This window comes from Cyanistes caeruleus, chromosome 2 (assembly GCF_971803275.1).
Source record: "Cyanistes caeruleus chromosome 2, bCyaCae1.hap1.1, whole genome shotgun sequence".
Lineage (NCBI taxonomy): Eukaryota > Metazoa > Chordata > Aves > Passeriformes > Paridae > Cyanistes > Cyanistes caeruleus.
The window spans coordinates 62,010,671-62,035,010 of NC_141702.1; the positions used below are offsets into that span (position 1 = coordinate 62,010,671).

A 24,340-nucleotide genomic window follows, 5' to 3' on the forward strand; every position below is an offset into this window, starting at 1 on the left:
GTACGGGCTCATTCCACCAGTTCACAGGCTCCAAGACATTGCCTGTATGCATGAAATTGTTTGTGTCGCTGTTGGAGGAGGAAATCCACGGAGTTTCTTTTGTGTGTTCGTAAGCAGTGCTGCTGCTGCTGCTAGCGGGAGAGTGGAACGCTGGCTCAGAGTAAGAGTGACGAAGCCTGCTTGCCAAAGTCCTTGCTAGCTCTGCATTAGCATTTCTGCTGTGAGGAAAAGGAACCGCTGCATTCACAGGCGGCTCTGTAACTGCATTTGCTGCACCAGAACTACCATGGGATGGACTTCTAGAATAATTCAAAATATTTTCATTTGGCAACTGATTATCTAGGTTGATGTTTTCTGTAAAAGCAGATAAGGTTTTGTTGGTGGTCTCCTCAGAAGAAGTTGGTGCGGACAAAGTTGGAAAGAACAAGCTGTGTGGGTTTTTTCTCTCTGGGTTATCATCTGCTGAATTTTTACTGAAATGCAGAGGCCTTTTCTTCACTGGCCAAATAATTGGGGTTGAGATAATTCCTATTGTTTTGATCCCTTCTATCTTAGATTGTTGCTGCCACTGTGGTCGTGAATGGGAAAATTCAGGTGAATTTCTCTTCATTCTGAAGATAACTGTAGCAGGAAGTCTGAATTCCTGCAGGTCTGTGTGTAGCAAGCCACATAGTTAATGGATCAAAGAAAATATATGTAACCTAAGTCTCTGTTTTTGGCTGTCTGTTCTTGGTCTAAAAATCAACTTAACAAGCATGGAAAATGATGCCCCTTAGCTGAGAGAAAGTTTAGTTTTCTTCTACCATAAGTGAACCTGGCTTATTTTCATAATCTTTCTGCTTTGTCTTGGGACTTTCAAAGCTAGAGAAAGACTTAATTATCCATTTTTAAATTCATATTAATATTAATAAGATTTATTTAATTCTGTCATTAAAAAAAATCAGAGTTAACTGCTCATGATGAACATTTGTGAGTGGCTCCACAAAAAGGAAGCAAACACTACTTGGAAGAAATTTTCAATATTTTCTTTTTACTTCTACTGCTTATTAAAACCAAACCGTCTGGATTCAGATAAATTCTTTCACATTATGTACTGTGCTGCCTGATTGCCAGTGTACAATAAATGATCTGCCAAGAGTAAAAAATACTCCAGGAGTTTTAAATCCTACAGTAACAACTGATGGACTGGGGGAAAAAAACACCCAACCAAAAACCAAACCACTAACCCCACCCGGATTCTAATTTATTTCTGTGGAGTACACTGAAAAAAAAAATCTTTAAAAAAATATACATTTGAGCATGTGATGAAATTGGCAAAATCGGTCTTTAACAACCAACTATAACAAACTAATAAATATTTTAGCAGCACTTCACAAAATGATGCTCAGTCTTTAGGAGACGGTGATATCACAGAATTTGAGGAAGCCTCAAAAGAAACCCTGGCTTGATTCCTGTGCTAATAATAGGCTCATTTACTACCTTATTTTTTCCCTTAATCTTTCTAAATGAAAAGTAAACGATATCTGATACTGTCAACATTTTCCCTAGTAAAGTCCAATCCAGCTCTTCTTTAAGTCAGTGGAAAGATTTTCTGTTGACTCAGTGGAAGTGGCTTTGCTCCATAGGAATGGTTCCACTTGGCTCCTGCGCCTGAGGAGCGGCGAGGACCTAGTGAGGAGCAATCCAAGCATACTACCACCCTGGCTGCACAAGTGGGAGCTACACAACGTCTGAAAATCTCCAGCCTTGGAACACCTCAACATCATGGTTTTTTTTGGACCCTTGCCAAAAATCCCTCTCCCCTCCCCTTGTTCTTTGCATTGTTAAATGCAGTGGGTGACACAAAGTTAGTCCCTTTCACAGAACAGCCAGGTAAACACGAAGCAAATAAACACTGAGTTTGGGTCTGTTCTCATTTGCACCGTTCTGACATGGTCCAGAGATTTAGTCCTGATTCATTCAGTGTAAATGAGATCAGAACTGAGACATGACCCTTGACATTATGATGGTAGGAAAAACACACCTTAAAATACAACAAATTTGCTTTAGACACAGTACAAGGAAAAATGTAACACAGGATTTCTTACCATTGTTTGGCTTATCGTTTCTATTAGTATCGGGCATGTTAGTGGTGACAGTGGGTGGTGTAGGAGTAGTAGCATTTACAGTAGCTGGTAATAAAGATGAGAAAGAGGTGAACTTGAATGAAATATGAATGTTAATAAGGTAAGACAAAATGGGAACAATGCATGACAATGTAAAATGAAACCATCTACACACAATGACGTAAATGTTAAAAAAACACATTATTTTTTCTGTACAAAGCGATGCATACATATGAACTGAGGCCCCAGTCCTGCAATCCTCACTTGCACTGACTTCAGTGGGAATTTTGCCAGTGTAAATTTTGCAGGATGAGTCCTGCACTACTTTCATAAACTCAAAATCCTCTCATGAGAGCAGTGGTTGTGTGAAGACCAGAAAAAGGAGAAGTTCTAAGATGCGTGCACTTAGAATGCTGCTTGTGAATAGAATCTTTGTCCCTCCTCAAAGACTGAATATGACAAATGAGAAACTAAAACGCTCATGTAAGGATTCAATTAACTCCACTGAACTCAAAACAATGAAGAGAATCAAAATCAGACTTGGAACAGGTGAAGTAAAATATCTATTTTGAAAGCTTTATGTAGAAGCTCAGCTGTACTGTTCCCACTGACACCAACAGGAGTCACTCCACAAAATCCTGAAGAGCTGGCTGAACACTTTTCAAAATTTGAAGGAGCCAAAACTCCAAATTTCCCCCAGAGTGGGCTGGGAGGGTTTATGTGCTAGAAGAATTCAAAGATCATACCACTAAATTTTCAAATAATGGTTTGGAAAATAATTTACTTTTGTTCAGTAACTCCCAGGGAATGCAAATCCATTCACTGATAGATTTTTTCCTGAAAACCCATATTTAAAATCTGAAGGTTGGTATGGTAAAATCTCCCAGTGTTACATGGCTTTGGAAGATTTTGACCCAGAATCAACTTAGAAAGGTTAAGAAGTTATATTTTGGACAAGAAATAGCATTTTTTTTGTTTTGCTAGGTTGATTTATCTAACCTTTTGAATCCACAAGTCACAAACCTGTCACAGCTTGAGGAACACATTCATGTTCAGGTTTCAGTGAGACAAGAAAATTAGGGAAAGAGAAGGAAAAGGTGGACACAAACAGATTTTAACTGGGAAGGGGAGCATATAAGGTGACACCTCGAAATATAAAAAAAAGCTCTTCCATGAAACTTTAGAGCTATATTGTCTGAGGAATAATTTAAAAGGCTTCTTAGAGATTGTGTCCTCCAGCCAATGCTGCTGAAGGAGGCATCTAATGAACAAAAATATTGCATGAAGTATATATTGCATAATGAGCATAATGGAGAAATCAGCTCTTTCATCAGACATAGCTGACATAACCTGGCATCCACAAACTATTTTACTGTTGTTATTGCACAACACTCAACAAACAAAGGAATCCAAACTGGCCTCTCAGTTTAGACAAAGTCTGTGGTATTGACAGAAATGGACAGACAGACATATTTTTATGATTTTCATTATTATGACTGTAATTAAGATGGTGCTAAGTGGGATAAACCTGATCTGGCATCTTATTCCAAAGTGACAAACAGAATACAAGGGACACTTTACCAAACACTTTTTAGAGAAGGAAAGAGTATTACCTTTGTGAAAATACTCCTAGTCTATATTGAAGTCTTTACAGATGGTCTAAGAAATTAAGAAGGAAAGTTTGAAAGGCAGCATCTTTTATGAGAGGCGCTATCTATTCCTAGAGAAGTCAATTAAGCTGGGACAAAGGATGAGGCTTTGAGAAAAGCAGGCTTGTTTAGCTGAAAGTGTGTTCATTTCTGCAGCCATATTAGTTTATGTTATGAAAGATATTCTCTCCCTTTCATACTAAGCCATTTTAATGAAGGAAAATACTTCGAGATCTTCTGAAAGAATGGACTAAGTTATTTATACAGTGGCACCCTTTACATACAAAAAGACCAATACTGAATAATTGCGGATGCCTCATTTACCCAAACTATTTGAGTAGTAATATTTAGATCATACTGTGCTTTGTGAATATGATGCCTTAGAATTACTGTTTAAAATCTGAGTATGGCTATTAATAGCATTTTGCTTTCCCTATGGAGACCAGTACAAAAAGCTCCAAGAACCTGAACCAAATTTATCTCAGGAAAATCTGAGAAAAGTACACCGAAAGCTGTCATAGGTCTCTTACTGGGTTTCCAAGTAGAGTGCATTTTCCCTTTTATTTTTAAACTATATCAAATTTACTTATAAATACTGGTTTTGAAAGGTTCTGAGACTTCTTGTTCTCCTTTTATATTTTTTCTCTCCTGTCTCTTTCTTCCACCATTCAGCTGGAAAGGGGTTACAAAACTGGATATTTTTGGTGCAGTTGCTGCTGTAATTAAAGTTTAGTAAATCATGCCAACACATTGTAAGGCCTGTGTTCATGAAGACATTGTGTAAGTGTGTTGATGTTGCTCTTGTCAAACACTTTTTATGGAACTTCAACATCTGAGCAGAACAGTAAGAATTAATCATCCTTGCATGCCCACTGATTCATGTGACATGGAAATCTGTAGGGTTCACCCATTTCTTGCATTCAACTGAGCTGACCTTTAAAAACACCTAATGAATTTTTATGTGGTGATTTTTACATTATTAATCCATCACTAAGTGCCCTAGCATGTGTTTCTTTCTCTAAAAGCTGATTCATTTTGCAGTTCGATGGTAATTATTTTACCGGATAATCTCAAAGTATCTAGCCTCAAAATACTTCATTGAAGAAAAAAACTGAATAAAAGCTAGTTCTTTTATTTACATCTGCTCTTTTTTTTTTTACAGATTTACCTACTACTTATACTGGTTAATATTTTACTCTGAAAATGTGCAGGAGGGAAAGAGGTGGAGAAAGAAATGAAAGCAGTTAATTCTGTTTTGATATAATGAAGGCTATTTGGAAAATGTATTATCAAGGGACTGATCACATTTTTTCCACATACTGTACGTAGAGGACACCCACATACTTGATGAGACTAAAGAATTCCTTTCCTTGCTATTTTTTATTGCCACTCACCCTTTTATAAATGATAATAAAAAAGAAATTGAATAAAACCCCGAGGCAAATAAAGATTTCCCAAAGATGAAACTGTGAAAAGGATCTGGGTTTCTTACCTTGGCAAAGGCTTCCTAGGTTTGCACAACTGGTTGGTTCAATTGAAGAAGAGGGAATTAGGTATGAGCCTTTAAAAGAAGAAATCAAATAATTTAGAAAGGGTTAGTTACTGAGCCTGAAACACATTATATTGTGCAGTGACACATTCCTCTTTCTAATTTCTCTCAGTGGCAAAACTGACACTGCCATTTGCCTATAAGTCTTACAAGTTTTCAGTTTCTGTTGTGGCTCAGGGATCCCTGAAAACCCTGCTGACTTGCAAGTTAAGAGTCACTTACATAGCCTCCCGTGGTTTTCTTAGCTTTCACTAAATAACCTCACATTAAAGGAATGCAGCTTGTGTGTACTCTGTGAAATGGGTTTAAGCAAAGGGGTCAGCATGGTCATGGGATTTATGTGATTTTCATAACAAGGCATGCTTTGGGAGAGCGACTACGCTCTGCTACTGCAGCACAGGCTACCCAGAACACACTTCTGAGTAATCTGCCTGTGACAGACACCAACCAGATAAAAGGTGATTAAACTTGTTCCTCTGCCCAGGGCGAGGGTGTGATTAGCGTTCTGGTATGCATGATTTATAAACAGATAATGTTATAAGTCTGTATCTCTACAGAATTATTCATAACAACAAGCATTGCACTTTGATGATCTGGAGACAAAACCAAGGCACACAAGAATGGCTACAGAAAAAGAACTGGCAAAACTGCATTAATTACACTTCACGTATCCCAGAGGTTCAGCTGCAGATGCAGCTGCCTTTGTACACTGTGTTGAACATAATGGGACCACAGAGCTCTGGCAAAATGTGAACCCACTAGGAGTTTTGCCCTTTTGGCTTTTGCTTTACCACTTCAGAATCATATTGACTCAATGAGGTTCTCTCATGAAACACACTATCCTTCCATAAAATTAAATAGCCACCACCCATCAGCTTGTAAAGATAGCTAAGAAAATATTTCCTGTGATGCAAGAACAAATGAAGCATGGAGCATTGACACAGAAATTGTATCATGCCACAGATACCACTACATGTATTGCCAACAAATATAGGGTGGTTTAAAACAAGTGATCCTTAACAAATACTAAATTTCACCATTTTTTTTAATGGATTAAGAGATAGAGGCAAATTCACTTTTTTGGTACACTTGTTATGAATCCCAGGAAGGATGTTCTAAGTGAGAGGATGTTCTATCCTTTGAATGAGGTGGTTTTTTTCTCCTAAAGTAAGTTTGGTAATATTAAACAGTCAATATCAAAACCCACTCTAAGTTTCACCAATGTTGTGTAACATGGAAAGATGACTTGAGAGTTGTGGAATATGTGGAATATGAATACTGTGGGTGTTCATATTTTCTTCACTGAGTATTTAAAACAAGATTGTGATTTTATTTGGTGAAACTAAAAAAAAAAATAAATCCAAATTTACAGAACATTTAAGTCAGAAGACTACTGCATTGAGTTTGCATGGCAAGTGTTTGGCAGCAAGGGGTTTCAGGGACAGTTCTGTGCAAAGCCTCTCACAGAAGCTTTCCCTATGTCAAATGGAGACAGTTCCAGCTGGCTCCAAGATGGATGTGTTGGCCAAGGCTGAGCCTGTAAGCAGCAATGGCAGTGTCTCTGGGATAATGGATTTTAAAAGGGGGAAAACTCACTGCACAACAGCAACTGCAGCCAAGAGAGAAGTGAGAATGTGTGAGAGCAAATTCCCACAGACACCGAGGCCAGTGAGGAAGGAGGGGCAGGAGGTGCTCCAGGTGTCGGAGCTCAGATTCCCCTGCAGCCCATGGGGAAGCAGCTGTGCCTCTGCAGCCCTTGGATGTCCATGGTGGAGCAGAGATCCACCTGCAGCCCTTGGATGTCCATGGTGGAGCAGAGATCCACCTGCAGCCCTTGGATGTCCATGGTGGAGCAGAGATCCACCTGCAGCCCTTGGATGTCTACAGTGAAGTGGAGATGCACCTGCAGCCTGTGGAACACCCCATGCTAGAGCAGGTGGATGCCTGAAGGAGGCTGTTACCCTGTGGAAAGCTGGCACTGGAGAAGATTCCTGGCAGGACCTGTGGACCCATGAAGAGAGGAGCCTATTCTAGAGCAGGTTTGCTGACAGGACTCATGACCCCATGAAACTACATTACAGACACATTGTAATACATCTCACTTCAAATGTCTAAAACTCAGACATCCATATCTGCTTGTGATTCTAGACTTTATACCCAGTGGAGAGGAACAGACACTCCTACAGCAAAAGAACTTTGACTTCACTGAGACATCATTTCCAGCATGAGATGCACTGACCTGTGGAATAGCCTTTTTGATTCCACTGCTCATAAACAGCACTGAGGGCAATTATCTTAGCCTGAAATATTGCCCAGCTGCCTAAGGCAGACACATCCCACACTGAGTTAAATCTGAGAGTGAAATTAAGGATTCCTTTGGCCTTTGGGAATGAACATGAAATGCACATGAAAAAAAAACCCATTGCAGGCATGGACAGATACGTGGCCAAGTTACCCTTAAAATGAGTCGATCATATCCTGCTATAGCTGTAGGCAGTGCAAGCTTCAGAATCAGAACCAGAAGTTGATTAAACACTCCTCAGTTTGCCTGCACTGAACTCTGAACTGGTGGTCAATAGCTATACATCTATCACTACCTAGGTTACTTGTTTTAAAATAAATCCGGATACCTAAGCTGTGTATGCATACCTTTAAATGCAATTTACACAAAGGTATGGCAATAAAAACGGAATTCTATCAAGTCTTATTCAAACACACCACCACAACTGCACAGCTGTGAAAACATTAGTCTAAGGAATAAATTAATAAAAGGTAAAACTATGAAAAGATTACCTGAAACAATTTGCCAGTGTTTTACGCTCCATAAATCTACTTGTAAAAGCTTTGCCTGAAAAACCCTGAATATAATACCTCTTGAAAATATAAGTACTGTTCAGGCAAAGATATGTTGAGATTGCTTCTAAATGCTTAGTTTGCTTTTTTTTTTTGAAGTTACAAGCCACTTCCTGGTGAAGCATTATTGGAGCTGTGTGAAAAACTCTTTTCTGCATAAATCCATTCACTGCTGTTAAATGAAGCCTAATCAGAGTCAGCTCCCCAATGTCAGTGGTGTATTCATGGTTGATAGCCTGACTCATCGACTCTCCTGTTGAAGGCTGGTTTTACAAAGAAGGCTTTTACTTGAGAGAAGGAAGGGAAGACAATTCTAACAATTTAATCTCTGGGTTTAGTAACCATCTTTGAAATGGCACTGAACCCAGAATTTTCTTTTACTCTGGCTCAGGAAAGCCTGTATCACAGAGGGTGATTTCACATCAAGGAATGAAAAAGACTGGCTTGTGAGTCAGTTTCCTCACAGGCTTATTTAGAGGCAACAACAATGTTTATATGTAGATACATTTTAAATTACTTGTATAGATACTGGGCCTAAAGCAAAAACATTAATATATTTTTTTCTGAAACAATGTTCTGCTGCAGGAAAACTATTGATCGCTCATGTCTCACAGAATAAAGCTGTGGAGTTAAAATAATTCTGCTGTTTCTATGACCACAGCTGTGATATTATATTTGTGTCTTAGGATTGTACAGTCTTTAACAGAAAAAAAAACAAAACAAGACTCCTACTCCAGTCAAAATTAAACGAGATCAGCTTTTACAGAGATACATTGTTTGGTAAAAGTGTTATGGTGACATCATGGAGTAACAGTGTAAGAAGAATATGATTTTCTGGGAAGTTATTCTCTATCAGATCAGTTTGTACCGATGAAATAGAACTTTTTTTGTCCAGAACACCTTCATCAGTCATGGTCAGATCAGCCTTTTCTTAGTTCTGGTAGAAAGGCAAAGGCACCTAGTTGCTTGTGGTTTTATACAGGTGTTGCTTAAGTATTTTTAGCAGAGGCATTTTGACATCTTTCTCAGTAGTTCTAGCTATGAATGAATATCCCACACTTTGATATGAGTACAGTAAAGCAAGCAAAGCACCTTTTTAGCCACCTTAATCCCTCATGAGCTATTAGATACATAAACTAGCATGCCTTAGTAATGGCAGCTTCTCTTCCAAACTAAGAATTCTCAGAATGCTGACAGATGCTCTGTCACATACACAAAAAACACTCCAGGACTTTTATGTGAATCAAGTGTCTGAGCCATAAAATGAGAATAAGCTGGTAAATGTATTGAAATTTATCTTCTGGAGTAATCTACAGAAAAAAAAAAATCAAACAAACTTCAGTAAGTACCAGTTAAAAAAAGGACTGATGATATGTCATCATGAAGAAAAAAATCTCCTGATTTTGATCTCAAGACCTTCATTCCTGTCCACCTCTTCTAATTTAATATTTTCTTCTAGGTTCCTGTCTCCTATGCCCTGCTTTTGTCACTGCTTTTTGCTGGCTCTGCATATACACCATGGGCTCCTCTGGCTAATCAAAGGGCCAAAGGGCAGGTACAAAAATATTTAGTAATTAATTAGCTAAGGTACATTTATTTTCTCCTGAGACCACAGGAATCTTATTTGAGGCTAGCAGGTACCTGCTGTTAGCCCCGCTTTTGCATGAGCCAATAAGGAGTGTTTAGGAAATCTTAGATCTGCAGATCATTTCCAGCAGCAACTCAATACACCTAGGGGACTTGTTCTTTTCCTTTAAAGAATCAACTCCATACCCTTTCAAAGCCTCTGTGTATGGCAAGAGTTGAGCTAAACTCTAATAAAGGTAAGACCTTGCTATTTTTCTTTCACGGGAATGCTCTCATTTTTTTTTTCCCATCTTGATATGTGATATGTTCAGCACAATACAGGAGTGTGGGGGGGAAATATGCAAAAAAAGTTTTGGCAAGGCATACCCACCACAACTCAAATTGTTTTCTGCTTTCAGTGCTGAAGTTGGAATACTCCAGAATTCATTTTCCCAGTCTACAATGTTTCCTTTCACATCGCAGCTGAGGTTGGCCAGTGTTTGCGCATTCATGGTGAAATTCCAGAGGCGGAAGTTGTAAATGTCCCCATTTAGAGAGCTCACTTCATTGCTGTTAGAGCCCAGCACCAGCCTCCCATTTCCAGGGATAACCTTGTCAAAGATCTCTGGACAGTCCACTACGTGATAGGTGCTTTTGGCATATACACCTACAGTGCCCAAGAAGCTGTCCCATACAACACACAGCTGCTGAAAGGTTCCAGTGAAAAACTCTGCATTTCGGGGCAATGCATTCTTTAGGATGCACTGTGTGCCTGAGATGGACAGAAAATGGCCTTTTGTGGTCTTCCCGAAGCTGAAGAGCTCTCTCAACAATGCATCAGTGTAGGAGAAAACCTTCCAGTCGTCGTTGTCATCGCTGTTGCCCTTGGTTGCTTCAAAGCACAGCGTAAACTGTCTGAGCTCTGGCACTGAGACAGTCTCTGCCACAGACACATCATCGATGTCAGGAACCTGGGGAATGATGACTTTCTGATTCCTCAGAGACACAGCAACTAGAACCAAGAGCAGATAAGTAAATTAACAACAACAAAAAAATTCATCACATAGGAATAAAGGCAGACTGGCAGCAGGGGTTAAAGTAATATTCATTAAATCAAACATTCATCAGGTCGTTTTTATCACTGGGATATACCAACAGCACACACCAAGGGGAATTTGACTTGGGAGTGCACTCAGCTGTAAATACGCAGAGATCCTTTCGGTGGCACAGAGAATGCTGTGTGACACCCAGTTAACAACCCCATGAGCTGGTTAAGAGCAATATTAGGACATATTACCTACTGACCTCCAACTCTGCTTCAGCTCACTTAATAAAAATTACTTCTCTTTCATCTAGTAAGGATGCATTAAGCAATGGAATAAACCAGTTATTTGAAAAACACAGTATGACTTGCTTTTAAGATACATTATTTTAATTTCTTATCTGCATGACTGCATTACATCAGTGAAGTTCAGACCTTCCTTCTTTTAAATATTGCAATAGAAGAAAGCCCCCATTACATTCCTTGGCAAATTGAAGCATTTTGTTGCTGAATTTAGCTAATGGGTATTTCTGCACAGCATTAGGCATCTTCTCATTTTGTCCCCAGCAGTTTTCTGGTCGAATACTACAATTGTGTGCTCATAAATATTTCTATCCAAGCTGTTTCCATTTCCTAACAGTTGGGTCAACAGTTTTGGACTTTGCACAAGTATCTAGAAATTGCTAGTCCTACAGCAATTTACGTATTGCTGGAAGGGTATTTAGGCAGAATTGCTCTAATTGTTGTTAAGTATTCTCATTTGCATGGGCAAAATGGCAGCCACCAAATGAGAAAGCATCACGTGACACAAACTTTTTCTCCACGAATTACAATTCTGTTCACTGTATGTCAGAGAACGTTATTTTTCAAAAAAAAAAAAAGTTAATATGCTCAGTTTTATTGGCACATTTATGGCAGCACAGTTCTTCCAGCCAATTTCTCCACCAAAAATTTCCAGCTACCAGAGGTAGCAGAGGATGAAAAGGTGTCTGGTACAGATTGCAACAGCTCCTGGTTTTACCTCTGGCTCTCCTATCTCCTGCAAATGTCTGCTACCTCTTAGACATTTTCACAGTGTGTATGCTGGAAGTGAAACTGTTTCCGGCAGAACCTGAAGATTAAGTGCCACAGTAATTAATTCCCAATCTCCTTTGGGATTTTTTAGTGATGTCCCATCACTTAAACTAATTAGTACACCTATTCTCTTCTCAGAATGAAATAAAACCCTTTCAGATTCAAGAGTGTGAGACACAAGGGACGGATGACTGTCATGGCAGAGAAAAGACAGATATATAGTGGATAAGGATTCTGTTTTGTCTGTGGTACTGCAAGTTCCCTTTGCCAGAGGCTTGCGAAGACTCTGAGCTCCAAACTACCATATTTGGATATACACAGGAACATAATTTGACCAATATATTACATAGTGAAGTAACATAAAGCATTTCACATTATCTGCCAACCCAGTAACTGCATAATGGGAGGGAACAGAGAAAAATACTGGGCTTTTATAGTTACTGGATTTGCTTCATAGATTTATTTTTCTTCCCAAGGGAAAAAGCGTGCTGTAACAACTTTATAGATAGAAAATGCGTTCAACTCTCCATTGAAAACAGGGCATTTTTTAGCAGGTTAATTATACTGTAAACTCCTTTACGTAACATGGAAAGTGTTCCAGAAGAAGCATAAGGATTCAAGACTCGAAAAAGAAGAAAGCTTATTTATATGAGCAATATCCAGACCAGGTGTACACAAAAGTTACAGACCACCTGGTCACATTTAAGCAGTACAGAAAGAGAAATAAATGGGAAGGACTTTGCACCCATACTGAAGAAGTCTACTTAGTTTTGCTGTATTTTTGTACAGATTTAACCACTAGCTTCCTCGTATACTGAAAAAACTGACAAGAATTTTGTCCACATAGAGAAAACTGAATCCTGCCATCAGTATTAAGTGCAGATCTCTTTCCTTGTTGCTGTTGCATAGTCAGTCATCATACTGATGAATTTAAATGTTAGTATCAGATAATATTCTCTGATTATTTATTTATTTATATTATTTATTATCTGGTTATTCTCTGAGGAAGAATATACATATACTCTTGGAATACTCATCCAGGTGTTTCAGAATGCTTTCAGAATGATGTTAAATTTTTTCTCTTAGGAAGATCCTCAGATGAGCTCAATTGGTTAGAGGATGGTGCTAATAATGCCAGGGTCGTGGGTTTGATCCCTGTGTAGGCCACTCACTCCAGAGCTGGGCTAGATGATTTATCTGGGCCCCTTCCAACTCAGACTGTTCTGTGATAACGGGATTACATTGGGATGGGGTCTTTTGACACATTTTCTTATGAAGAACATACAAACACCTACCTTACTTGCATCTCACTGTCTCACATCTCATACACCCCTTCACACACAAGCAAGCCAGGGGTCCTTAGGCTCTATTTTACAACCCCTTGCAGGGAACACTGGTCTCCTGCCAGCTGATGGGCTTCTCAGTATAGTCTGGTGTTTAAGAGATGCCTTCTGCTGTTTCTAGCTCCCCTGCTTTCATCTACCCTGTCACTGATGCTGGAAGAAATGTGTCAAACTTAAATGAGGCCTGCAAGTGTCCACATACCAAGTGTGTTTGGGAGTGTTTTGTTGCTACCTCAGTGAATTGTACTTTTAATCTGGACTGCTGCTGTCCTTCTTAACAGTATGCTAAATTGCCTCAAGCATTTATGTACTAACAAAGGTCTGTTGCTCTCCTTCTTCCCCTTTTGATGACTGACTTCTACTTACTGGTGGAGTTATTGCTCACACAGTTGAGTGTTACTAGGAAATTATTTACCATGAAAGCTCTTCAGCTGGTGTAAATTGACATAATTCCTCTAAGACTCCAAAGTTGGATTGGTTTGCTGCAGCTGAGGATATGGCCCATCCATCTGCTACTGGTGTGTTGCAGGAGGTGGCAAGCAGGAAACTAACATTTGTGTGGGTGGCCAATTTGATACAGACAACAGGACACCGCAAAACTCAGTTTGAAACTTACATAAAACTGAGCAGTCACACAAAAGCTGTTCTATTCCCAAATACCCTCCCACAACTCACTCTCTTATGTCTGACTTTCCCCACATTCAAGCTGTCCTGTGTACATACTGCATATTAAGATGTATGCACCACTAATGTCTTTTTAAACTACATTTCTGTATAGCCAATTGTGTGTCTTTGAATGGCCTTTGACTTCCCAACTTTGTATTACTTTGTGAAATTCAAAGTGGAACAAATAATTTTATCAATTAATTTTATCATTTTATCATAATTTTATCATTTATCGTTATAATTTCTGAGAAATGAAAAAAATGTAACAGCATTCCCTTAGTTCTGTGAGAAATTAATGCTCTTGCTCCCTTATCACATTTTTAGTAGCTAAAGATGGTGTCAGCTTGAAGTACAAGCTTTGAAACTTCATGTGAAGTGAGGGGGTGTGCAGTTTTACACATGACCTGAAGTGAAGGGGTGTGCAATTTTTTGGATGGCTTTGGGAACTCTGCAAGCATAGCAGAGCACAGTGCTGACATCTGCCATGTGGATGTGTTGTCATTTCAGTGTGTGTGCACACTGATATCCTATTTCCCACATGCATTTATAACTTGAAAGGAAAGCAGTACGTTATGATCCCTTTTCCAAGACCCTGTTCTGTATCCATTTCCAGGTTAAGCTTTACTATGATCTTTGTCTCCAACTATGTTCTGAAAGTAACACAATTACACAGCTGTTAGCAATAAGTAGAATGGAGTCATAATCTGCCCTAGAGGAATGCAGACAGCTCTCCCAGCATCCACAGTCAAAATCAAGATGTCAGGTGAGAGTTACACATTTGGAGTAATGAAACCAAATGAAGCCAGCCTCAACCTAGCTGCTTAGCAGCAAGCCTTAACACAGAGCTTCTGAATTAATATATATGTGAAACATTAAGATATGAGTCACTGGTGAAGTTTTACTCACACTGGAGAATAGCCTTTTTCAAAAGGAAAGGCTGTCTTCCAAGACTATTTAATTTTGATGGTGCTGTTCATGAGCAAAAGGTACTATTCTATTTGTCATGGAGGTAATGCTCTTGCTTCCATAACAATACATCACTGTAGGTTCATAGACACAAAGGGTTCTCTGCCTATGTTTGTGGACCTTTCCTCTCCTTATTAAACACAGCTGAGGTCAGCATTGCATCTTTTAATTCTGATTGTAACTTATCTCTTAAGTCATACTTAAACATTAAAATATTGAAGAAGAATAAAGAAATAAATAATTTTGCATAATCTGACTGAACATGAGTTTTTATGAATCACTTGATTTTACAACTTCTTCCAAACAGCAAGAGTTTTGTTAATTTCAAATAGAGAAGCCTTTCAGAAAATTTGCTTTGACTTTCATAAGAAAACATGTGCTCCTACAATTATTACTACATTATTTTGTCAGTATGAAAGGACCTCAGTAGAGACAAGTATTTTTAGCTCCTCTGTGATGTTACCTTTTTTTTTTCAGGACTGCACACAGATTTTGATTACACAGTCATCACACTCCTACTTTTGTCTTATGATTCCTGGGATTTACTATCTTAATTATTTTAAAATATATGAAATGTGTAATAAATATTTTTAAATAATCATGTGGAAGATGTGCTTGTGACTGAAGAGAGAACTGCCAAACTTCCCTGCTTTGTGTTTCACAGCCAGCCAGCCTGCAGAACATAGCTGTGCTACAATAATATAAAGGCTAAATGCAATACTAGTGTTCAGTTTAAGGTGTGCAACCATTACAAAAAGAAAGAGCATACTGAGAGCATACTGAAGAATAATGCTGAGAATACTGAGAGCATGCAACTGGAAACTATAACCCTGAGGTGGAATGGTCAGCCACACATGGGGTCTCTCTGTGACTGTCCTAATGCCCTTTGTTACCTAACTGCCCTTTACTGTCTAATTTACTGTCTAATTAATCCTAATTAATGTGCTTAACAAGAAGCCAAACACCAATCAGAAATCATTTGTGTGCTTGCTTATCTTCTAGGGAAAAAAGCATGAGTGTCTTTTTAAAACATTGCTACATATTTAGGGAAGGGAAAGAAAGGTCAGGGAACTGGAATGACAGGTAGCCGTTTTGCAATGTCAGTTCATCCCTGGGAGTTTGTTCCAGAGGCTGGATGAACTATGAGAAGTTCTGCTTTCTGCACAAACTTCTCCCCACTGCTGGGAGTTACACTGGGCCAGAGGTGCAGGCTCATCTCTCTGGCTCTGCTAGGTTCCCTCTCATGCTCTGCTTCAAGTTTCTACGTCTCTCTGCAGGTATGCTGGCCTGAAGGATGCGTATCCTGCTTCCAAATCCTCCAGCATAATTTGGCAGGGAGAGAACTGTTAGGCCTAAAATCTTTGCACGTGAAAAGTTTTTCTAAGACATTTCCTGTCATGTCCTGAAATAAAGTAATTTTGATCCAAAGAAAAATAAATTAGCTTATAAAAGATACAAGGTAACCCTGTGAAGTGCAGCCTCACCCATTCATTCTCTTCTCATGGAGGACTTAATTCCTTTGGGAAGTGCCATTCTAATCCTTATAGCACATTTCTTTACAATATCTATAATGGGATGAAATGCTTTGGACTTACTTCGTATATAGCTGGCATTAAAACCTTTCTTCTGGATACTGAAGTCACTTTTAAATGACACAATCATTTCATTTCCGGTAGAATTATAGGATAATCCTTTGGCAGTGATGCCACAAAGGTTCATTGGGCTTTCTCCATTGTCTAATGTCAGTGAATCATAAATGCAGCCCGGAGCTTCTTCAATGTCGAAATCAATAAATGTTAGCTGTATGATAAATCCATGAGGTGCTCGGATGATCCACTTGCACGCTTGGCTGTTGGGATAGTCACTGGGGAAGCATGGAGAAGTGAAAACTCCAGAGGGGTCAGTGAGCACGGTCCTACAGTCATAGCATCCATGAGCTGACAATAAAAACAGAGAAAAGCTGGAGGTCAGGCAGAGATGTAACCTAGAGTAACCATCAACGCAATAACTAAATGTATTTTTATGCAGAAAAATAGAGATGGGAGGAAGAAAGGCAGAAAAAGGCCTTGTTTCTAGTAGGGAACATGTTGGAGGAATAGTAGAGAGAAAGCATATTTTATGTAAGAAATCCTATAGCAAAGAAATATAAATTATATTGCTAAGCAATAATTTGTGCACATGATATATATATTTACTAAATATACTGGCCTGATAAAGGCAAAGCAAAAGCAATGCTCTTCAATTCAGAAAGGCAAATTCTAAAACTGCAACTTCTAAAAAGATGACTGGTATCATTCACATTTTTTAGCTCCTGGTCTGATGCTGACTGGAGGTTATCCCCGAAGCTCTATGACATGCTACTGTTTCCAGAGAAGTGTCCCTGGAAAGGAGCAGCACAAGAACTGGGCTGAAGAGCAGCAGAAGCAGCAGTCCTCGAAGGTTAGTCATCTGCATTTCCAGCTGATGCATTCCACATCACCCAGAAGGGTAGCAGTGAGCTACTGGCTTTTGAATCAACAGTAAATTACTGTGTTCTTCCCATGCTGACTCAGCTCCATTGGCATATTTGTGGCAGTCAGGCTTTAAGAAATTCTTACCCTATTTGTCATACTCCTTTGCTCACCTGCTGTGTTTACCCATGAGAATTTCAAGCCCAGTTAGTCCCCAGGGCTGCATTTCATGTTTGGTTAACATTTGCTCATTTATCATATATTTACTTAGTGTATTATAAGATATAATTACCGTGAACTGCCTGCTGCTAAAATCTGTTACAGTTTGCCAAAGCAGCACTGAACAAAATAGGTGGGAACTGAATATCCCCAAGAGATAACCAAAGAAACTAACTGGCCCATTTATGCTGAATTACTCTGCAAACATTTCATCAAGCCACAATCCTGTGTCAAGTCCTACAAGGATGAAAAAATATGCATTATTAGTTGACCAAACTAAAAACAAGTTAAAAAGATTTCGAGTGTAAATTACACACAGAAAAGTTTTAGAATAGGAATAAATGCAACTAATTTCTCCAAGGAGCCCTTGATGTTTCTTTCCAGTCAGGGTCTTGATATTTTTCAGTCACATTTAAATGGTGTTTGGCATAAGCAAATGGACCCTGACCCTGTGAAGTTGCATGCCAAAAATGCAGTTTAGTTAAATTTACATCTGCAGTTAGAATTGAGAGGTATATTTTTTATAGTTTTTTATAATTTTTATTTCCAAAGCATGAATTGATATGGCCCCAATGAGGTAAAGAGAATATTTGAGCTCTCAGAGCCAAATGCAGGCTGGTTACACGAAGAAAGTTCAGTAGGACGCTTATTTGTTCAAATGGGGAAAAAAAATTGAAAGATTTGCAGGTAGCTTTGGGAAGAAATGAAAACTTGATCTGTGTAGTAGAAACAAAAGCCTGCCCATTTTTAATACTCCTGCAAGTCTTTACAGTCGAGGACTATGCTCACCTGCACTGCAACCCTGGTGTTCCATTTATTACCCAGAGAGGGAATATTTACTTATTAGTACGGTGAATATAAATCCTGCAGTTGTACAAAGAGATGATGGCTTCATCCAGTGGGTTTTATAGAGATAGGTATCAGTTTTCAGAGAACCACCTTAGACTGAAAGGAGGAGAAACAGGTAAAGCATGCTCTCTGCCACAAGCCACTGCAGGCAGACTCCTAGTCCAGGGCAAGTGAGCCTCTACAGGGCAGAGCAGCTGTAGGATGGCTCTGGCAGGAGCTGTCTCCAGCTGGAAGGCCCTGTGATCCAGGATCCTGGTTGCTAGGATGAGGGCTTACAGGGGCTGAGGATTTGGCAGAGGATCTTGCTCACTCTCCTTCTCATTCCTGCCAGAGAAACAAATGACACAGAGCTCTCAGGGAAGTTGAGAACTCTCCTTGGGCACGCAGATGGACCTGAAGCCAGGGACTAAGGTGTTAAGGGATGTAAATACATACAGGAACATGGGTGTGAATGTACATTGATTCATCCTGGGGCACCTAAAGTAATCTTAAGGGCATTATAAGACATGGCCAAACCAGAGAAAATATGCTACTTGTCAGTAAAGTGTATGTCCATAATTGGTAGAACATTACACACAACCTGAGACTGGAAAAGTCAAATTTGTCCATCAGAGAGAACTCTGATGTTCTTCATGTTTATTAATTCTATTGATCATCAGCAACCAAAAACAGGACGCAGCTTTTCTATTTATCTCTCTCTCCTGAGTATTTATCATTGTTTCTAGGCTGTGTAAAAAGAAAAAGTCAGCATATATAACAGAAATACTTTTATCCTTGATGTCACTGTAGATATTAAAACATAAATGTTATTTATGATTTTTAAAATAATTTAATCTTTGCAGGAATGTACTCTCATTTTATTACATTCATATTGTTTTGTTAATTTTACAGAACTAATGTTAAAAAACAGCCCCTAAATTTAGATAGGAAAATAAGTGCTCAAAACTTTGCATACACAGAAGAAACAGATTTGGTAAGCAAAATAGTTGGGTTTTCTTTTTAAGTGGGTTGGCTCCATTTTGGTATAGTAGCTATTCTGTCCATGACTGCAATTTGAAGGAGAAATATCCTGTTTTCATGCAAATGTCCACAGTAGTAAGTAAAAAGAAAAGAAAACAAACAACAAAACTATATATAAACAGAATGGTTTTAAATGGAACGTTTTGCACAGCTTCTCATGAGGCAGTTATTTTTCTATAAACATCACCTATTTTACTCATTAAAGAGAAAAATTGCTGTGGCAACGTTAGGCTGTCAGCCAAAGCTGACAGATATTTTGCAATCCCATTGGCCCAGAGCAGTTCTGAGCTGTGGAGAATGAATACTTGTTGAAATACACACCACAAACATTTCTAGAAGCAATCCAAGATATTTTATTGATTTTAATGGGAACAAATTTAGCTATGATATTCCTGGTTAGGAGCCCCACATATCCAGAATCTGCCTGTGAAGTAATTTTTACCAGCATAGACCAAAGGAAATGTCTAAATATATTTTATACAATAAAGACCTTTCTTTTTTCCACCCTCTATTCTTTTCCAAACCAAAACGAACACCCTCTTCAGATAGTGAAATCAAGGACTTAATTTCAACATTTACTAAATGGAAAGCTTCACTGGGCAATTAATTTGTTTCCATCATGAGAATACATAATCATTTTTTTCTGCATCATCTGCATCTGCTTTCATTTCATAATCAATTTTTTTTCTGCATCATACTCAGACTTCCTACAGTAAAGAATATTTAAGTATCTAGTGTGATACTTCAACACTAAACTGAAAAGGGAAATTAATAAATTCCTCTGGAGCTAGTTAGAGGTTTCACCAAAGGTTTATCTGTGTGATTCAAAATCGTTAATTGACTTCAGAAGCAGAATAGACTGTAGGGGAAATGGCTTTTTCCAATCATGGAGTGGAGATAATGGGCAAAACCAGAAAAACTTTCCACAGATTTTGGGTTTCTCATCAATGAAATGAAATACTGATTTTCCTTAACTACTTCATATTTTACAGGGTTTTATATGTGCAAAGCACACTACCAATGACTTTAAACTGCAGCTGGGAGAGCACTTTGACAATCTGGCCCACTGTAGAAAACCCAAAAAATGAGTATTTAGTGCCCAACAGAAAATTTTGGGCAAAGCAATTTGACCACTTTTAATAAGAACTTATCAGTAAAAGCAGGGATAGAATACCATTCTCACAGTTGCCAGTTTTCCTAACCATGAAACCATTCACTCTCTTCTAGGAGTTTCCTGTTTTACATATACACCTTTTAACTTGTGTGAGGCAGAAAACACCCTATCCTAATCTTTCCTACACTATGCTGAATCATCTTAAGACTGCCCTAAAACTAAGGGGCTAAGGAAAGCATGTCTGGCTCACTAGTGATTGCACCATACAGTCATGTGTGCCATGTGTACATATCTTCATATCCTAAACAAAATTAATTGTCCAGCTTGTCCTGTCCACTGATTTTGCCTCCTTTAGAGTCCCAGCACTGAATTCCACCATATGAACTCATCATGACAACTGTAAGTACTGAAATACACCATTTGAAAAGCGACTTTCATGAGTCATTTGTGGGAAGCTAAAGCCACAGACAGACACAGAGGTACAATGCCTAACAGCAGATTTGGGAAGGAAACATTCTTTATATAATCTTATCCCATACATTCATACTTCTCTTTTTTTTTTTTTACCTGAATGACTAACACATTCCAACATTTGCCTCCAAAATCTGCGCTAATATTAATACTTTCCTCTAGTTTCTCACACTCCTCTACTTCTCTCCATTGTCATTGTTTACCACTAAAACCTGTCTTTTGTCCTATACTTCTTACTCAGGCATGAATTTTGACTTCCACCTCTCCACCTGATTTCCACTTATCCAACCTTGCTGAAGTTCTGGACAACAAATTTTCTTTGGCCAAGAATTTTTATAAGACCACAAAAGCAATCCAGTTTGGAGCACTGTCTATTTCAGCCTTAAAGACCCAAATTTTGTGAAGGTTACAATCAAACAAAACCAAGGTCACTGTGGGGAAAAAGCCCGTACTTGCAGTTTGTGCTTCATCCAGTTTTTTTTCCACGTAAGTTACACTTTGCACTGGAACTTTCTTTTCACTGCTGAAGCATGTAGCATTTCCCACCTGGCAATAACATAAATTACTCCACATGCTTAGGCAGCAGCACAGAATACCAGTGACAGCTGGGGTGGGTTGTATGAACACTACCAGTATTTTTTAAAATACATTAAAACGTCCCCTCACAAACAAGAATGCTGTTGGATTTCATTTTGGCAAAAAAATAAATTTACTTCTCTCTGTTGATGATACAATTTTTATATGAAAATATACTGAAATAAATCTAAGCAGCTCTGGAATTGAATTTTCAGAAAAAAACCCTGAATATTTTATGTTAACTCTAGTCATATTCAAGTGAATAACAAAAATCTCCCCTGCCTGACAGAATTAGGCCAATTCTAAACCATAGAAAATCTTAACTAGAGTGCCTAGCACTTTAGACATAAAAATGCAGTATAGAATTAATTATAATTTGCTTTCATGTTGACATCTGAGATATTTTAAGCACTTTACATATATTTTAAAAGGCACTACTAACAAGGCTGGTCATTTGAACTAAGCACAGGCAGGTAACACAGCATAGGCACTTGCAAGTGTGTGGTGATGCCCAAATTAAAAGAGACTTTACAATCATTTTGTGTCACAGCATGAAAAAAACACCTAGTTTGATGAACATTAGGTGGCAAAAAGTTTTGCTTTGTAAGAAGCAATTAATTTTTCAGGTTTTTATCTATTTCAAGAACATCACAACACAAATATGACCAAACATTAGGTTAGATGTATTTATGACTGCAAACAGATGGGTGAATGAGGTCAGCAATGGGCACACCTGCAGACAAGCACAAGGAAGGGCCAAACCACCAAGATGTGGGTGGGCTGGAATGGCTACAGAACAAACAAACCCGTGTTATTCCAGCAAGACACAAACACCAAACCAAAAACAGCTATCCTATGGCATAGGCTCGGACAGCTTATCTTCACCTTAAAAATCATTTTGAATGTAAAGGCAACCTGTGGATATAAAAAAAGGTCCATATGCAAAGTGTGAGCATATTAATTGCAAATAAATATCCCAACATTCACTCTGAGCATAAAGTAATGCCCTGCTCTGCTTACTGACATTTAAACTAGTAATGAGATAAAAACCTCTTCAATTTGTTTATGCAAAACAGGAAGCCCAGCACTCTTCTGGAGCCCCTGCAGACCCAACCATGTACTCTGCTCTCTGTGCAACCCACACTTTGATTGAGCTCAGTCTGGGAAAGTTCAAATGAGGAGATGTGGCAGGTTTATTTTTGCTTCCTTATTTACTTTCCAAATTGTAGAAGTTGTATGATCTCTCAAAGAGATCTTTATTCTGCTACACTATGCTGATAAAAATTACTATACGCCACATCTAATTTAATGTTTGCAGGTAGCGTAATTATCAAATTAAACAGACAATCCTAATTCTATTTAAACATTCAGATTTAAAAATAAAGTATTATCTCTGCAATAAATAGAAAGGAAGCAAGACTCATTCTGATGAGTATAGAAGTTTGTCCCTTTACAAATAGTGTTACTGGGTTGAGGTGTACTGCTTGGCACTGACTGCTGATTGTGTAAAAATACAGATAGACCTGGATTTGCGATCATCATATGGAACAATATCTACTTTAACATTTCTACAATGTGCACAGCTCTAAATTCCACAAAAGTCTTGAGGAAATCCTATAACCTCATAGATATGCTTTGAATTTAAGCATGGACTTAAAATTCAGCAACTGTTTCAAGTCCTTTCCTGCACAATGGTTTCTTTGAGCCGTGTATGTGAAGCTTTGCAGTCCTTCTCTTCAGCCTTGCAGCCCCCTCAGGGCTGAAAGGGGAGAGCATGACTCCATAGCTGCTGCTGCTGCTGCTGCCTGAAAACCACATGGCAGGCACTGCCCAGACCCGAGCAGTGAGGAAGGCTCTGCCACCCTCTCTACTTCTGACCACTTTCTTTTCCTGTCAATGAAAGGAGCAGTAACTGGACCAACATTGGAAAACACCCGTTCAGGGAGAGAGATCCACTCTCAAACACAGAGGATGCATATGGAAATGTGGTTACCATGTAATTAAGTAATGCTGATTGAGTTTGTGGGGAGGTTGGTGTTTTACACCAGTCTGCAATGAAATAGTTCCTTCCGGACTTTGAATTTCTTTACCAAATAACTTTATGCCTAAAGACCAGGAAAAGCTAGGTTTAATTCTAAGTCAGCCATAAACTTTCTAAAAATGTCCTTTTATTCCCTGGCCTCACACTTAAAAATATAAGCATTATTCCTCTGGGTAGGGCTCAAACCCATCACACCACCATTACATTAGTAATGTAATTAGTAATTAACATTAGTAGGATGCTCTGCAAAGGCATCAATAGCAAGCTTTGATGCTGGACAGTCTGGGTGTGGAGAAATAAATTTCAATTCACCCTTGGGGTTTTTTGAATTTCTCCAAACGCTGAACTGTGAAAATCCCAGGCAGTATAGAGTGCATCATCAGAAATGTAACTTAGTAAAATTTAAATAATTTTCTAAAACATTCCAAGTATTTTTTATTACTAATAGCTGTAGTATACAGAGAATTCTGAACAGGATAAATATTACAAGTTTTTCTGTGAAATCACCTGCATAGACTCATCAGTAACATTACCAACAAATTTTATAAAATAAATTTTTATAAGCTTTATATGAATGAAACTTTTCATTCTTCTTCTGCAACACATAGTCAGATGTGTTTTCCAGAGCACAAGTACAATAAAGTTGTAGTTAGCAAGCATCTTTTGTGTCTGTGTTATTCTTCATTTGCAAATGTGACTCTTTTGGTCGATTTGTAAGGAATCACTATTTTAAGCACTATTAAAAACTCAGTCCAGACTCTCATTCTGCATCATTCCCATTGCCTCA

General features: G+C 38.5%; 1 protein-coding gene across 15 annotated transcripts in view; it reads right to left on the reverse strand.

Annotated features, from left to right (window-relative positions):
- The window catches only part of ADGRG6 (adhesion G protein-coupled receptor G6), a 111,110-nt gene that overhangs the window by 52,139 nt on the left and 34,631 nt on the right, over positions 1-24,340 (reverse strand). For 8 of the 15 annotated variants that reach the window (XM_086877350.1, XM_086877355.1, XM_086877360.1 and 5 more), the window contains exons 3-5: positions 16,409-16,750; positions 10,114-10,734; positions 5,247-5,315 (exon numbers count right to left, since the gene is read on the reverse strand). In XM_086877350.1, coding sequence (XP_086733476.1) covers positions 5,247-5,315; positions 10,114-10,734; positions 16,409-16,750 — 1,032 coding nt within the window. Of the gene's footprint in view, positions 1-2,087; positions 2,172-5,246; positions 5,316-10,113; positions 10,735-16,408; positions 16,751-24,340 lie in introns of all 15 variants that reach the window. The other 7 variants (XM_086877348.1, XM_086877353.1, XM_086877352.1 and 4 more) reach the window with 1 other exon arrangement.